Source organism: Camelina sativa, chromosome 5 (genome assembly GCF_030686135.1).
Source record: "Camelina sativa cultivar CO46 ecotype springtype chromosome 5, ASM3068613v1".
Taxonomy (NCBI): Eukaryota; Viridiplantae; Streptophyta; class Magnoliopsida; order Brassicales; family Brassicaceae; genus Camelina; species Camelina sativa.
Window position 1 is genome coordinate 18798837 of NC_141884.1, and position 14988 is coordinate 18813824.

At 37.3% G+C, this 14988-nt stretch overlaps 1 protein-coding gene across 1 annotated transcript; it reads right to left on the bottom strand.

Moving 5' to 3' along the window:
• Positions 1-7718: 7718 nt before the first annotated feature.
• On the bottom strand, positions 7719-8276 carry LOC147943979 (uncharacterized). Its single transcript, XM_087512424.1, has one exon. The coding sequence runs from the start codon at positions 8274-8276 to the stop codon at positions 7719-7721; it is 558 nt and encodes a 185-aa protein (XP_087368550.1).
• Positions 8277-14988: the final 6712 nt, after the last annotated feature.

Here is a 14988-nt window from a genome sequence, read left to right on the forward strand (position 1 = left end):
GTTTCTGGCAGCGTGAGATGGGGTTCTTGGGTCATATTGTTTCAGCTGAGGGAGTTTCAGCGGATCCAGAGAAGATTTAGTCCATCAGGGAGTGGCCGAGGCCGCAGAGTGCCACTGAGATTCGGAGTTTCCTGGGGTTAGCAGGTTACTACAGGAGGTTTGTTCGGGGTTTTGCGAGTATGGCACAACCGATGACTAAGCTTACAGGGAAGGATGTCCCGTTTGTGTGGTCACCAGAGTGTGAGGCAAGTTTTGCAAGTCTCAAGCAGATGTTGACTACCACGCCGGTGTTAGCACTGCCTGAGCAGGACGAGCCTTATGTTGTGTATACAGACGCTTCTAGAGTGGGGTTGGGTTGTGTACTTATGCAGCAGGGGAAGGTTATAGCCTATGCTTCGCGGCAGTTGCGGAAGCATGAAGCTAATTATCCTACTCATGATTTAGAGATGGCAGCAGTGATCTTTGCTCTTAAGATTTGGAGATCCTATCTGTATGGTGGGAAGGTACAGGTATTTACAGATCACAAGAGTCTGAAGTACATTTTTACTCAGCCTGAGCTGAATTTGAGGCAGAGGCGTTGGATGGAGTTAGTAGCGGATTATGATTTGGACATAGCTTACCATCCTGGTAAAGCTAATCTGGTTGCAGATGCCTTGAGTCGGAAGCGGGTGGCTTCGGCTCAGGAGCAGGATATGGAGGTGTTGGTAGGTGAGATTAGTGCATTGAGTTTGTGTGTTATCTCACAGGAACCTTTGGGTTTGGAGGCAGCTGATAGAGCGGATTTGTTGAGCAGAGTGAGGTTAGCTCAGGGGAGCGATGAGGGGCTGATGAATGCCTCTAAGGCTGCGGGTGTAGAGTATCAGGTTTCTGCTAATGGTACTATCCTTGTGCATGGTCGGATCTGTGTGCCCAAGGGTGAGGATTTGAGGCAGGAGATACTGAGAGAGGCTCATTCGAGCAAGTTCTCTATTCATCCAGGAGCGACCAAGATGTACCGTGACCTCAAGCGGTATTATCACTGGGTCGGGATGAAGAAGGACGTAGCCGACTGGGTGGCGAAGTGTGATACTTGCCAGCTGGTAAAGGCGGAGCATCAGGTTCCTGGTGGTTTATTACAGAGTTTACCCATTCCAGAGTGGAAGTGGGATTTGATCACGATGGACTTCGTGGTAGGTTTGCCTGTGTCGAGGACGTTTGATGCTATTTGGGTCATTGTGGACCGTTTGACTAAGTCTGCGCATTTTCTGGCCATCAAGAAAACTGATGGAGCAGCGGTTTTGGTCAAGAAGTACGTGAGGGAGATAGTCAGATTGCACGGTGTGCCTGCTAGTATTGTGTCTGATAGAGATTCCAAGTTCACCTCGGTGTTCTGGAAGGCATTTCAGGCGGAGATGGGCACGAAGGTGCATATGAGTACAGCCTATCATCCTCAGACGAACGGTCAGTCAGAGAGGACGATCCAGATTTTGGAGGATTTATTGAGGATGTGTGTGCTGGATTGGGGTGGTCACTGGGCAGATCACTTGTGCTTGGTGGAGTTTGCTTATAACAACAGCTACCAGGCCTTGTATGGGAGGCCGTGTCGTACACCATTATGTTGGACTCAGGTGGGGGAGAGGAGCATATTTGGTGCAGATTTTGTTCAGGAGACCTCGGAGAAGATTCGGGTTTTGAGGCTGAACATGAAGGAGGCTCAGGATCGGCAGAAGAGCTATGTTGATAAGAGGAGAAAGGATCTTGAGTTTCAGGTTGGTGATAGAGTATACCTCAAGATGGCCATGTTGCGGGGTCCGAACAGGTCATTGACAGAGACTAAGTTGAGTCCAAGGTACATGGGTCCGTTCAGAGTGGTTGAGTGGATGGGACCAGTGGCATACCGGTTGGAGTTGCCTGAGGTTATGCGTGCGTTCCACAAGGTATTCCATGTGTCGATGCTGAGGAAGTGTCTTCACGAAGGTGATCAGTTGTTGGCTAAGATTCCTAAGGATCTTCAGCCTAACATGACTTTAGAGGCGAGGCCATTGAGGGTGCTCGAGAGGAGAGTCAAGGAACTTCGGAAGAAGAAGATTCCTTTGATGAGGGTCCTGTGGGACTGTGACGGAGTAGAGGAGCAGACTTGGGAGCCCGAGGCGAGGATGAAGGCAAGGTTTAAGAAGTGGTTTGAGAAGCAGACCGCAACTTGAGCTTGTCTAGCCAGGTCCGAGTTGTAGTTCGTGGCTGGAGCGGGTACGGAGTATTCCAGCCCATCTCTCTTGATATTTGGTCGCTTAGGGGTAGTTGGTTGTGCGACTAAGTATCAAGATGAGGTGGTGCTCGGGATGCGGGTTGATTGCTCTGGTTGTTGTATTTTTGCTTTTTCTGATGTAATTTCGTTGAGATTGTAACGATTATGACATTTTTGAGATTAATAAGATGAGTATTTTTCTTTATGTTTGACTGTTGTTGTCATGGGAAAAGAGAAATAGCTTGGGTTTCTATTTTTTGAAAGTTTCCATAAATAGAAAGTTTCCACAAAAGGAAGGTTTCCATAAATAGAATGTTTCTAAAAAGGGAAAGTTTTGTGGAAATGTTGAGGTAGATCTAGCCGGGAGATACTCGTTGGCATCAGTATTTGTTTTGCTCAAGGCCGTGCGGGCCCAACTCACGTGATACCGATAGCTCGATGGACTTTGTGGCCAGAGAGTGGGAGTGGTATGTTGCTTTGGATGACAATCCGAGAGCGCGCTTGAGGGTGACGACCCAAGAGCGGGATATGTGAGGCTCCCTGGATACCGTAGCTGTGAGCCGAGGCTCGGCAGTGAGCCGGTATGTCTCGAGGGTTGCGAACCGAGAGCGGGGGGAGTGTGTGTGTGAGTGACTTCCTGCATGTCGTAGCTTTAGGCGGTTGGCCTGATAGCGAGCCGGCATGATTTGTTGGTTGCGACCACGGACGGGGGAAGCACTGAGTTGTGAGCAAATACTGTTTATGATGCGAGTATATTGGCTAGAGGGAGACCTCGAGGGTTAGTCGGAGGTGTGCGGGCTGTTGCCACAGTGGCACGGGAAACCTTGGCTGACGGTGTTTAGTCCAGTCTGGGGACGTGCGGGCCGTGCTGACGGTGGCACGGAGGTCCTTGGCAGATGGACGATATTGCGGGATTCGGGGACGAATCCATATTGGTGGGGGAGAATTGTAACATCCGCGAACCAATTTTTGTAATTTTGGTGTGGGTGTCGATCGACACCCTTGGGGGCATCGATCGACACCATGTGTTCCGGTTTGGTCGGGTTCATTTTAATTGCTGATTGGTTTGGTTTGGTTCAATTAAAATCTCTAAATCGTGTGTAAAAGGGGAAAAACGACCCAAGGTCGTGTTATTTGTCTGTACTCGCCGCTTTTGAGAGAAAAAGAAAGGAGAGAGTGTTCTTAAGCTTTTGGGAAAAGTTTAGGAGATTATTTGCTGTTCTTGAGAGTTTTGGAGCTGGGAAAGAGTTAGAAGCTTGCTAGGAGTGAGGATTTCGTTCCTACTGTTCAGAATCTTCCTGGAAAGAGGTGAGTGCTTGACCATGGTTGATCTAAGCATGAGATCTCTCTTGTTTGGGTGTTTTCTTTGATGTTTGTGTTGTTTTGTTGCTTGGGTTCATTGCTTTTGTGATTCCTAGTGATTTCCGAGGTCATTGGGTGAGTTTGAGACGGATTCGAGATGATTGGGAAGGAGAGTTCGATGTTCGGATTCGCGCAGATCGTGTCTGCAGAAGAGGCATCGATCGACACTAGGAAGCATCGGTCGACACCATTTAGAGGGGCATCGGTCGACACTGTTTAGCATCGGTCGACACCATTGTTTGTAGTATCGATCGACACCGTGAGGCATCGGTCGACACTGGTCTCAGCCGAGACTTGTTTTCCTGGTTTGATGTATTGTTGTGTGTTGTTTGTTTTGCTTAAACATGAGGGTCTCATATGCTTGTGTGTATAACCTAGTAGATGGGAGGACGGCCTCACTAAGTATTTATGATAATACTTACGCATCTCAATTGTTATTTGTGGTGTGCAGGTAAAGGCAAAGTGTGATCGTGGAATCAAAGGCAATGAGGAGGAGGATGTTCTAGAGGCTTGATTGATTGTGGTCTAGCTGTTGTTAGGTTGCTAGATTAAGTCATTGGAATATTGTAGGATGGTAGCTTTTGGTTATTTCTTTGTTTGGATTATGGTGTTATTGGTTATTGGATTATTTATGTTGGAATTTTATTGGATTAATGGAATTGTTTTATTTGGTTATCCGCGGTTATTGATTGTTGTTAGGATGTTAGTGGGTATGGGACCACTAGTAAATTAAGGTATTAAAAAAAAAAAAAAAACGAGAAGGGTTGTTTCATTTGTTTACTAAATTTTAGTAACTTACCAAATCTTCCAAGATAATATGATCAAATCTTAAATACTATGGTATATTCTTTAGAACATCCTACACCTACTATAAAAGCAACGTATGTGATGAACGTCTTACACACCTCGCATACTTCAAACTACAAACCTATCATTTCAAAAAAAAAAAAAATGGCTGACATTTATTAAGACCTACTATAAAATCTAAGTGGAGGTTATTGGTTTGAGATTTAAATAGAGTTTTAAATATTTTAAAAGTTATGTAGAGTATATTGTTATTAGATCAAGATTTTGTTAAACTTTGTTTAGTGTTATAGTTTGTGATTTGTAAAAAGTCATTTAAAATTTTAACAACTTTGGGTTATTGGATTCAGACTTTTATGTTCAGACTTTTATAAAGTCATTAAAAGTTTTGTGTTATTCAATTAAAACAAAAAAATTTAGGATTGTTAATGAGTTCAATTATTATTTTATTGGTTCATGATTTTAGACACTTTATTTACAAAATAAAGTCATGGAAAATATCACAAAAATACAGAGATTATTTGGAGGACTTTACAAGATTTTAAAAAACTAATCAACAAAACTCTCTAGCAATCTGTAACAATCTTTCACTTATTCACTTTTAGTGATTTTGTTGAACTCTTCAAAAATCTTCATAAATTAGAATCCAATACCACCCCTTAAATTAATCAACCCACAAAATTAGCGTATAATTTAAACAACTAATTAAAACTAATTAGCACTTAGTTTATAAGGAAGTTCATATAATATTAGCAGCTTAATCTAGGAAAATGAAACAACCGACCCTTTTTTTTTAATAATAATAAATAATATAAATATATAAATAAACTACAACTAGTGGTCCCATATCCACTAGCCACCTAACCACATTCACAATCAACAGCGGAACAACACACCAATAAATATCCAATAAACCAATAATAATCCAACAATAATCCAATATCATAACATAAGCAATAACCAAATACCCAACAACAAGAAACAAGGAACCAGCAACCTAGAAATGTTTCTAACGACTCAATTCTAGCAACCTAACAATGTCAGACAACATCCAGTCGAGTCCTTAGAACATCCTCCTCTTTATTGCCTTTGATTCCACGATCACACTTTGCCTTTACCTGTACACCACAAACAACAATTGAGATGCGTAAGTATTATCACAAATACTTAGTGAGGCGATCCTCCCATCTACTGGGCTATACACACAAGCAACAATGATTCCAAAGTTCCAAAACAAGCAACAAACAAACACACAAACCAGGAAATCAAACATCGTCTCGCTGGAAGGGAGGTGTCGACCGACACCAGCCTAGTGGCGACCGACACTAGCTCAATGGTGTCGACCGACACTACCCCACAGTGTCGATCGATGCCTGACTTGCTGGTGTCGACCGACACCAAGTGGTGTTGATCGACATTCCCTCTGCAACTGTGATCCGCGCGAAGTCGAGAGTCGAATCTCGCTCCCAATCTCCTCCAAAACGTCCAATACTCAAAACCCAAGCCTTATACCTCCGTAGGAAACTGTATCAACCAATTCCCAGCAAGAAAAAAACACACAAGCAAGCAACAACAAGCAAGAACAAGGGAATCAAAGGCTTAGATTAGCCATGGTCATGCACTCACCTCTTTGAAGGAAGATTTAGACCAAAGGAAACGAATCCAACACTCTCAGCAGCCCTCTAACACGTTCCTAGCCTTGGATCTTCACTCCCACAGCAAGATCTCACCAAAAACGCCTTGAAATCCCACAAACTCTCTCAAGAACCTTTGAAACTGTTTTTCTCCTTTTGTTTTCTCTCAAACGGCGACACAAAAACCTCTGAAACACGACCTAGGTCATTTTCTTCCTTTTAAGACCCGGTTCAATGGTTTCCTTAAACCAAACCGGTCCAAATCAACGATTGAAACAAACCCGACGAACCCAGAATTAGTGGTGTCGATCGATGCTACAAGGGTATCGATCGACACCCCAACCAAAAACGCATATTCCGGTTCGCGGATGTTACAGAAAATCATTTGATCAAAAAAAAAATCTAGGAAAATCTCGGAAATTAATACCAAAATCTCGGAAAAATTAATTAAACATAGATATTAAGGAAATCAGAATTAAATATATCCCTAATAATTTGTACTTGCCATAACTAATCGACAATTAAAAATCAAAACAGTCAACAATATACCATTTTAATAACAAACTAATTGATTGTTTCTTAAAATATCTACCAATATAACAAATGTTTTTTCTTTATCGATCACAGTTGTAAATGTATTTTTGAAAATTTAGAATTATTATTTTCCTAACCTACTAACCATTCGGAGTAATTATAGGAACCATAACTATTAAGAAAAATATATTAAATGAAAGATTTTTCTATAACCCTAAATGACAGCTTATTTGTTTTTGTATAAGTACTGCTTCTATTGACATGCCGATCACTCAGATTCATTGCTATAGTTCTATTAAAATATTTGGTATTTTTTTTTTCAACCAAACATTAATTAAATTAAAATAAAACTCCAAGATTGGTTGCCCAAACCGGAGGGAAAGAGTTTACAAAGGAAATTTCTGAAAGTAAAGATCTTGAAGAACGGGCTAGACAATCTGCCCGTACATTGAGCTCTCTAGTGATCCTGGTTAGGGAGAAGGAGGGGAAGCATGATCTGAGCACAAAAAACTCCTCCAACAGATTCGAAAAAGCTGGCCAATCGTCAGGCATCTCCACCATCGCCACCAGTTCTGCACAATTTGTCTTGAAACTCTGACAATCCACTCCCGCCGCCAAAAGTGACTCCATAGCCCAAATCAAGGATTGTAGCTTTGCATGTAAGGATGTGGAGCCGCGCCTTTGGCTCCGTGCTCCCAGAAGAAGCGTCGAAACTTCATCACTACAACACCACCACCCCAGTCCCTGCAGAGGATCTGAACCCTTCCATGAGCCATCAATCTGACAACGAGGAAACACCCCCCTGTCCTCCAGCAGAGGTGTAGTATGTAAATAGCTATCTGAGTAAGATTTGGCTTCTTCCCACAATAGTCTATCATTATTCGCCTGGAGTAAAATCTCCATCGGCTCTGCCTCTAACCCCTGAAAAACTTTTTATTCCTATCTTTCCATAGTGACCAAAGTATCCAGGGGAGGTGGATAGCTACATCTGGATCCCCCGATTGAGAATCTGCCCACCAAAAAATAAAATCTAAATTTGCATAGATTGAAGCATATGGAAAACCATCCGGAACTACCAAAACCGGCGACAAACCCCAAACATCGCGCGAACGAGGACAGTCAAAAAGAGCATGGTTAATCGTCTCTGGTGCAGACTCACATCATTTGCAGAGAGTATCACACCGGACACCCCTATACGCAAGCCGTTCCAACACTGGGAGAGTGCCCGAAGCAATTTGCCAGAAAAAATGTTGGACCTTCGAGGGAACATCAAGTTTCCACGATTGGGCCCTAAGGGCCATACAAGTCGGCCCGTATTCGACATCCGTCAATAATTCTCTGGCTAGCCGATATCCTGATTTAACCGTATACTTCCCTGACTTGGTAAAGTGCCATACTAAACGATCCGGTCGCTGGACTTTACTGACCGCCATACTCCGAATAATCTGTATATCCCCCGGATCTAGAAACTCCTCCAGAGCAGGCAAATGCCAATCCTTCGTAACAGGATTAATTAAGTGGTTCACCATCAAACTCGGTAACCAGTGTCTTCCCTGACCATTTGCTGGGCGTGGTCGAATATCCGGTATCCAAGGGTCACGGCAAACCGAAATAGAACAACCCGATCCTACCGCCCACCGCGCTCCATGTTCCACCAATTCCTTAGTTGAAAAAATACTCCTCCAAGCGAAGGAGGGGTTATATGGTTTTTTGGCCATAAGAGGGTGTTTATTTCTAAAATATCTGCCCTTCAACACCCGAGCCATTAAGGACGTCGGATGTTGAATTAACCGCCAATACTGTTTCGCTAGCATAGCATCATTAAATTGTTCCAGGGCTCTGAAACCTAGACCTCCTTCACACTTATCCTTAGATAATTTATCTCAGGCCACCCAATGTAGACCACGAGTCCTATCATTGGATTTCCACCAAAAGGTTGAAATAGCACCCGTTAATTTAGATGTCAACTCCTGCGGCAATTTATAGCAGGACATCACATGGTTAGGAAGTGCCAGCGCTACTGATTTAATCATAATCTCCTTACCACCTTTCGATAAGAGCTTTGCATTCCAACCATTGACTCGGTCATCCAACCGATCTTTAACATAACCAAAAACCTTCGTTTTTGATCCTTGGAGGCTTTCAGGAATGCCCAAATACGAGTCCATACCCCCCTCTTTAGAAATACCAATAACCGACTTCAACTGATCCCTTATTTCAGAAGGAACCTTCTTGCCAAACATTATAGAAGACTTCTCTAAATTAACCTCTCTAAATTTGGTATCTTTTTTAGTGCTCTTTTGGTGTTTTTTGGTTATATAAAATCAAAATAGTTCTTTTGGTGTTTTTTCTTGTGACAACCCGTCCCGTTGACCCCACTAGCCCACCGCTAGCTTGCCCCCATAGGCCCGAAGCTGGCCCTGCAGGGCATCGATCCTAACCCCTCACTGGGCAAATGGAACTATTCATCCAAATCCACAGTAGGTTATTGGTGTGCCAGGCGTTCCTCGAACCCTGGTCCCCACCCTTTAACAACCTTCCCACAGGACAAGCTGTCACCAATTGATCTGCAGGTCAATTGGTGACAGCTTGTCCTGTGGGAAGGTTGTCAAAGGGTGGGGACCAGGGTTCGAGGAACGCCTGGCACACCAATAACCTACTGTGGATTTGGATGAATAGTTCCATTTGCCCAGTGAGGGGTTAGGATCGATGCCCTGCAGGGCCAGCTTCGGGCCTATGGGGGCAAGCTAGCGGTGGGCTAGTGGGGTCAACGGGACGGGTTGTCACATTTCTCACCTCAAGTTATTGATTTGTTTCAGATTTTTTCACTCGGAGATTAACCCAGTAACATCTTCAGTATGAAGCAAAAAGAAACCAGGAAAAGCAACTATTAAGTTAATTCACTAAACCAATAATATATTAAATTCATGTATTATAGTCTCAAAATTACATGTAAACTAAGGTTATTATTTTGCTTTTTGTACTTCAAAAAGCAAGTATATAAGATTAAGTACACGTGAACATTAGGATGGAAGGTTATGATAATTTCATTCCCATGTATATATACATGTATTAATGAGAGTTTGACTTGAGTGGTTAACAGGACAACGAATATGCCAGTTTTGAATAAATATGGAATCATCAGTTACATATTAATTTAATATTGAATTATTTTCTTAAGCCTATGTTTTCTCATATTTTTTTTGTGGTTTATACAGAGTGACATGTAAAACCAAAATCATAGGAAAAACTGTTACAATGTTTTCAATAAAAAAAAAAATTCAGAATACACAAGCTACACCGCACCTTCTGCACAACTCTACAGATTTTAATTTTTATTATAACTTATATATGTTATAATAGAATATAATGTCACTGTAGTGGCAACCCTCAAGTTTTCAATAATATATTATAAGGTCTGTTCCTTTCAACCCTCAAATTACAAGTGAGCGACTTAAAAGCAATGAATTCGGTAATTAGTGTCGCTAAAACTAAACCAGAGACAGATTAAGAAAACGTGAACTTGCATGATTAAACGAACTGGCCCATAGTCTAATCAAAGTTTTGAAATTGCATGATTAAAAGACATTTTAAAATGATTTACGATTGTAATGTCTGTATTTTCTAAGGTAAAACAGGGAGGAGAAAAATCAAGGCACTTCTTGACGTGTAGTATACTTTACTTGTGATTGATTTTACTGTATTTAGAGTTATATAGATGAAAACAACATGTAATTATGTACTACTAGAGTTATGCATCTATCTACAAATAGTGTAAGATATATATGTGTGGTATAAAAGATAAATTGTTTTTTAATATATTACATAAATTGTAACTTCACATTTTTTGTTTTACATTTTAGGGGTAGATTATTTTTGATTAGAAGAGAAAAAATCAAAAAGGTAATTTTGTTTTTTTTGGTAGTAAAGACCAGCTAATTTTGTTGACCCGTTGGATCCTGGTCATAAAAACTTGTGGATCTTTGTTTACAAATTACAAAATAATTAAAATTAAATCAACAACTTGATAAGTAGCCAATATTTATGAAAGTCGTTTTAAAAGTGTTCATAGCTAATCAGACTATTAATATTGGTAATGTATATATGAAAATTTATTTAATTTTGGTAGTATATTATTTGATATTTTTAAACGATCATCTAATTTAATATCTATATGGAAAGAAACATGTAATTCAGAAAAAATATATTATCTAAACTATTCTGGATTCAAGCATGATAGATTCAGACATAACATTTATTTATGTGGATTACATGGGACAAGTTTTTTGTGGGTCAATATAATTTAATATATTGCAGGGCAGGCATAGCAGACGGGTTAATCTACTTGAAAACTATATTAAGGTCAACCGGTCCATAAATTTCTAGCTGATCACTAATCCATATCACAATTGATTCGGGTTCGCTATCATGTCGATCCAAAATTGATGGTTATAACAATATTATGAAAACAACCCAATATAAGTTTATGTTCTAAATATCATATCAAATAAATATATCTACCAATAAAATGTCGTACATATATGCAGTTCTGAATCTCTTACATGTTTTCTTATTTGTTGGACTACAATATAAGATCTCAAATATTTAAATTATTATTAAAACCTTAGTAATGAGATAGAATATAAGATCTCAAGTAGTTAAATTATTATTAAAACTTTAGTTATGCGATAGAAAAATCTTAACATATACGGAACGAGACGCATTTTCTGTCTCAAAATAAACATACTGTTTTCGTTACTACTTTTTTTTTTAATGTATTGTCTTTATTGATAACAAAAACAAATCTGATCATTCTTTTTGTCTAAACCAAATGTAGAGTTTGGATCTTGAATATTAATAACATTTCTAAAAAAATGTTTACAAATATGTTAGTAAACTTAGTTTTTGAAATCAACCCGCACGTATATGCGGGTCCGAATCTAGTGAATCTTAAAGGCCTTTAAATCTTGTGGATGTCTCATAACTCCATTTTGGATTGTCGAATTACCCGTTAGCTATTAATTTCGTTCTATAAATTTGTTATCATAAAATCTTGTTGAGAAAAACAATATACCCACCTTTTCAAAAATTGTTATATTCGACCTATAGTTAGAAAATCATAATGGCTAAACCGTTGAGGAGGAAGTGACACAAGAAGTAGCAAAGTTTAAAAGTTAAAACCATAAGTTTATGCACATCGATGACATAATATATGAAAGATTCAAATTATGTACTTGAAATTTTCTTAATATCAAAGTTTGAGATACGGTGTAGCGAAGTCATGCCATAGACAATTTGATCATGAAATATGCATATAATATTTTAAATACTAAACATGTGTACGTGTACGTTAATGCGAGGCGTCTCTTACGCATCTCAATTGTTGCTTGTGGTGTGCAGGTAAAGGCAAAGTGTGATCGTGGAATCAAAGGCAATGAAAAGGAGGATGTTCTAGGGACTCGATTGGATGTTGTCTGACATTGTTAGGTTGCTAGAATTGAGTCGTTAGAAATATTGCTAGGTTGCTGGTTCCTTGTTTCTTGTTGTTGGGTATTTGGTTATTGCTTATGTTATGATATTGGATTATTGTTGGATTATTATTGGTTTATTGGATATTTATTGGTGTGTTGTTCCGCTGTTGATTGTGAATGTGGTTAGGTGGCTAGTGGGTATGGAACCACTAGTTGTAGTTTATTTATATATTTATATTATTTATTATTATTTAAAAAAAAGGGTCGGTTGTTTCATTTTCCTAGATTAAGCTGCTAATATTATATGAACTTCCTTATAAACTAAGCGCTAATTAGTTTTAATTAGTTGTTTAAATTATACGCTAATTTTGTGGGTTGATTAATTTAAGGGGTGGTATTGGATTCTAATTTATGAAGATTTTTGAAGTGTTCAACAAAATCACTAAAAGTGAATAAGTGAAAGATTGTTAAAGATTGCTAGAGAGTTTTGTTGATTAGTTTTCTAAAATCTTGTAAAGTCCTCCAAATAATCCCTGTATTTTTGTGATATTTTCCATGACTTTATTTTGTAAATAAAGTGTCTAAAATCATGAACCAATAACATAATAATTGAACTCATTAACAATCCTAAATTTTTTTGTTTTAATTGAATAACACAAAACTTTTAATGACTTTATAAAAGTCTGAACATAAAAGTCTGAATCCAATAACCCAAAGTTGTTAAGATTTTAAATGACTTTTTACAAATCACAAACTAATAACACTAAACAAAGTTTAACAAAATCTTGATCTAATAACAATATACTCTACATAACATTTAAACTATTTAAAACTCTATTCAAATCTCAAACCAATAACCTCCACTTAGATTTTATAGTAGGTCTTAATAAATGTCAGCCATTTTTTTTTTTTTTGAAATGATAGGTTTGTAGTTTGAAGTATGCGAGGTGTGTAAGACGTTCATCACATACGTTGCTTTTATAGTAGGTGTAGGATGTTCTAAAGAATATATCATAGTATTTAAGATTTGATCATATTATCTTGGAAGATTTGGTAAGTTACTAAAATTTAGTAAATAAAATATTTTGTAATCGTGGATATATAATTCGAAATTGGAGATCACATAATCTTGGTAAATTATGTTAACTGTTCAATATTGTGTTGGTAATTTCCGAGATTTGTTTAGATTTAGTTGAACTTCTTTTAGAAATTCTAAACTAATTATGGGGGATTGATTTAGTTAGATTGTTTATGGTAGGTTTAAATTTGAGCCGATTTTTATGTGATATTTAAATGTTAGGTGTTCTCACTTAATTTTACCGGATTTGGTTAATTTTATCAGATTTGGTTCGGCTATCAATCTGTTTGGTTATAGATTAATATCAATCTGTTTGGATACACAATTTATATATCATTATTCTGAAAGTTTTCAGTATCATTTCATGTAATAATCTCTTAATCTATGTCTACTTATTAAAAATGTTTCCCTTTTAATAGTATACTAGAGATTGGACCCGCACATACGTGCGGAGGTAATTTTAAAAGAACTAAGTTTGTAATTAAGTTTGGATTATGCGGAGTTACATTTGTAATTATGAATGTTAAAAATGTTATTAACATTCATAATCTAACTTTGTACCAATTTATTTTCAGTTTGGCTTGGAAAGAAGATGATTAGATTTAAGTACATTAAAAATAGTAAGAGAAAGATAGTATACAGATTTGTTTATGTGTTTCTGGAACCCGTCTCATCCCATATACGGTATGTCCCTTTTTATCTTATAACCGTAGTTTTAATAATATTTTATCAATTTGAGATTGTATATTTTAGTCCAACAAATAAGGAAGTAGGTAAAAGATTCACATCCACATAACATTTTATTTGTAAATATAATTACTTGGTATAACATTTATAACATAAACATATATTGGTTTACCTTCATCAAATTTCTAAACGTTTGAAATAATAACCGCTTCACCATAAATTTTGGATTCACATAAAGTATAAATTAACTATCGTAATTTTATAATCTCATCTTGATATATTTATTTCTTGTTCTTTTTTCTATGAAAAATAGTTTATATAATGTTTTTTTTAGATTACATGTTCCTGTCTCGTATCTGATCTTTTTTTTTTTTACAATTATGTATTAGTAAAACTAAAATTATTTGGGGTTAATTTCTGTGAAGTAAACCTATGGACCAACCCGCACTTTTGTGCAGGGTTTTTATTTTTTATTTTTAATTTGTTTAAATTGTTTATATTAGACAATTTATTAAAAATAGTGAGAAGACCTATAATATATAAATTTTGACAGAAAACATAAATTTGTGTAATTTAATTCAACCCAAAGTCTTTAGGAGCCATAATTATAGAAGTTCATTATAATAAGTATTGATAAAATAAAAAATGAAGTTAAAATATATAAAAACTAATATTATTATTAGTTTGGTAAAAATAAAAGAAAAGTAAAAACAAAATGAGTCAAAACAGTATATGCAATTCAATTTCATCATGTAGAAGTAATAAAAAAAATTCAAAGTTGTAAAGGTTGCATTCATAAAAAATTACAGATTCAAAATATAACTTTGTAATTAATTATTTTAAATGAAACTTTCTGATTGTTTGTTTAACTGGTGGATATATCACTACAAGAAAACACACCATTTGTTACTCCCAAAAACGTCACAAAATAGTCGCAAAAAGCTACTTTACGACTATTTAGTGACTATTATTGATGGTCGCTAAAAAACGGTTGCAAAATGAGTAAGTCTCAAAATAATCTTAAATTTAAGACCATTTTGTGACAGCATAATATGGTCGTGTATTAGAAACTAAATTGTGACCATAATTATATCACAGATTTGGGACATTTTTGCGACATATTACAAAAAATTAATAAAAAAAAATAAAAAAATAAAATTCATATATATATTGATTTAAATTATTTCGTGACAA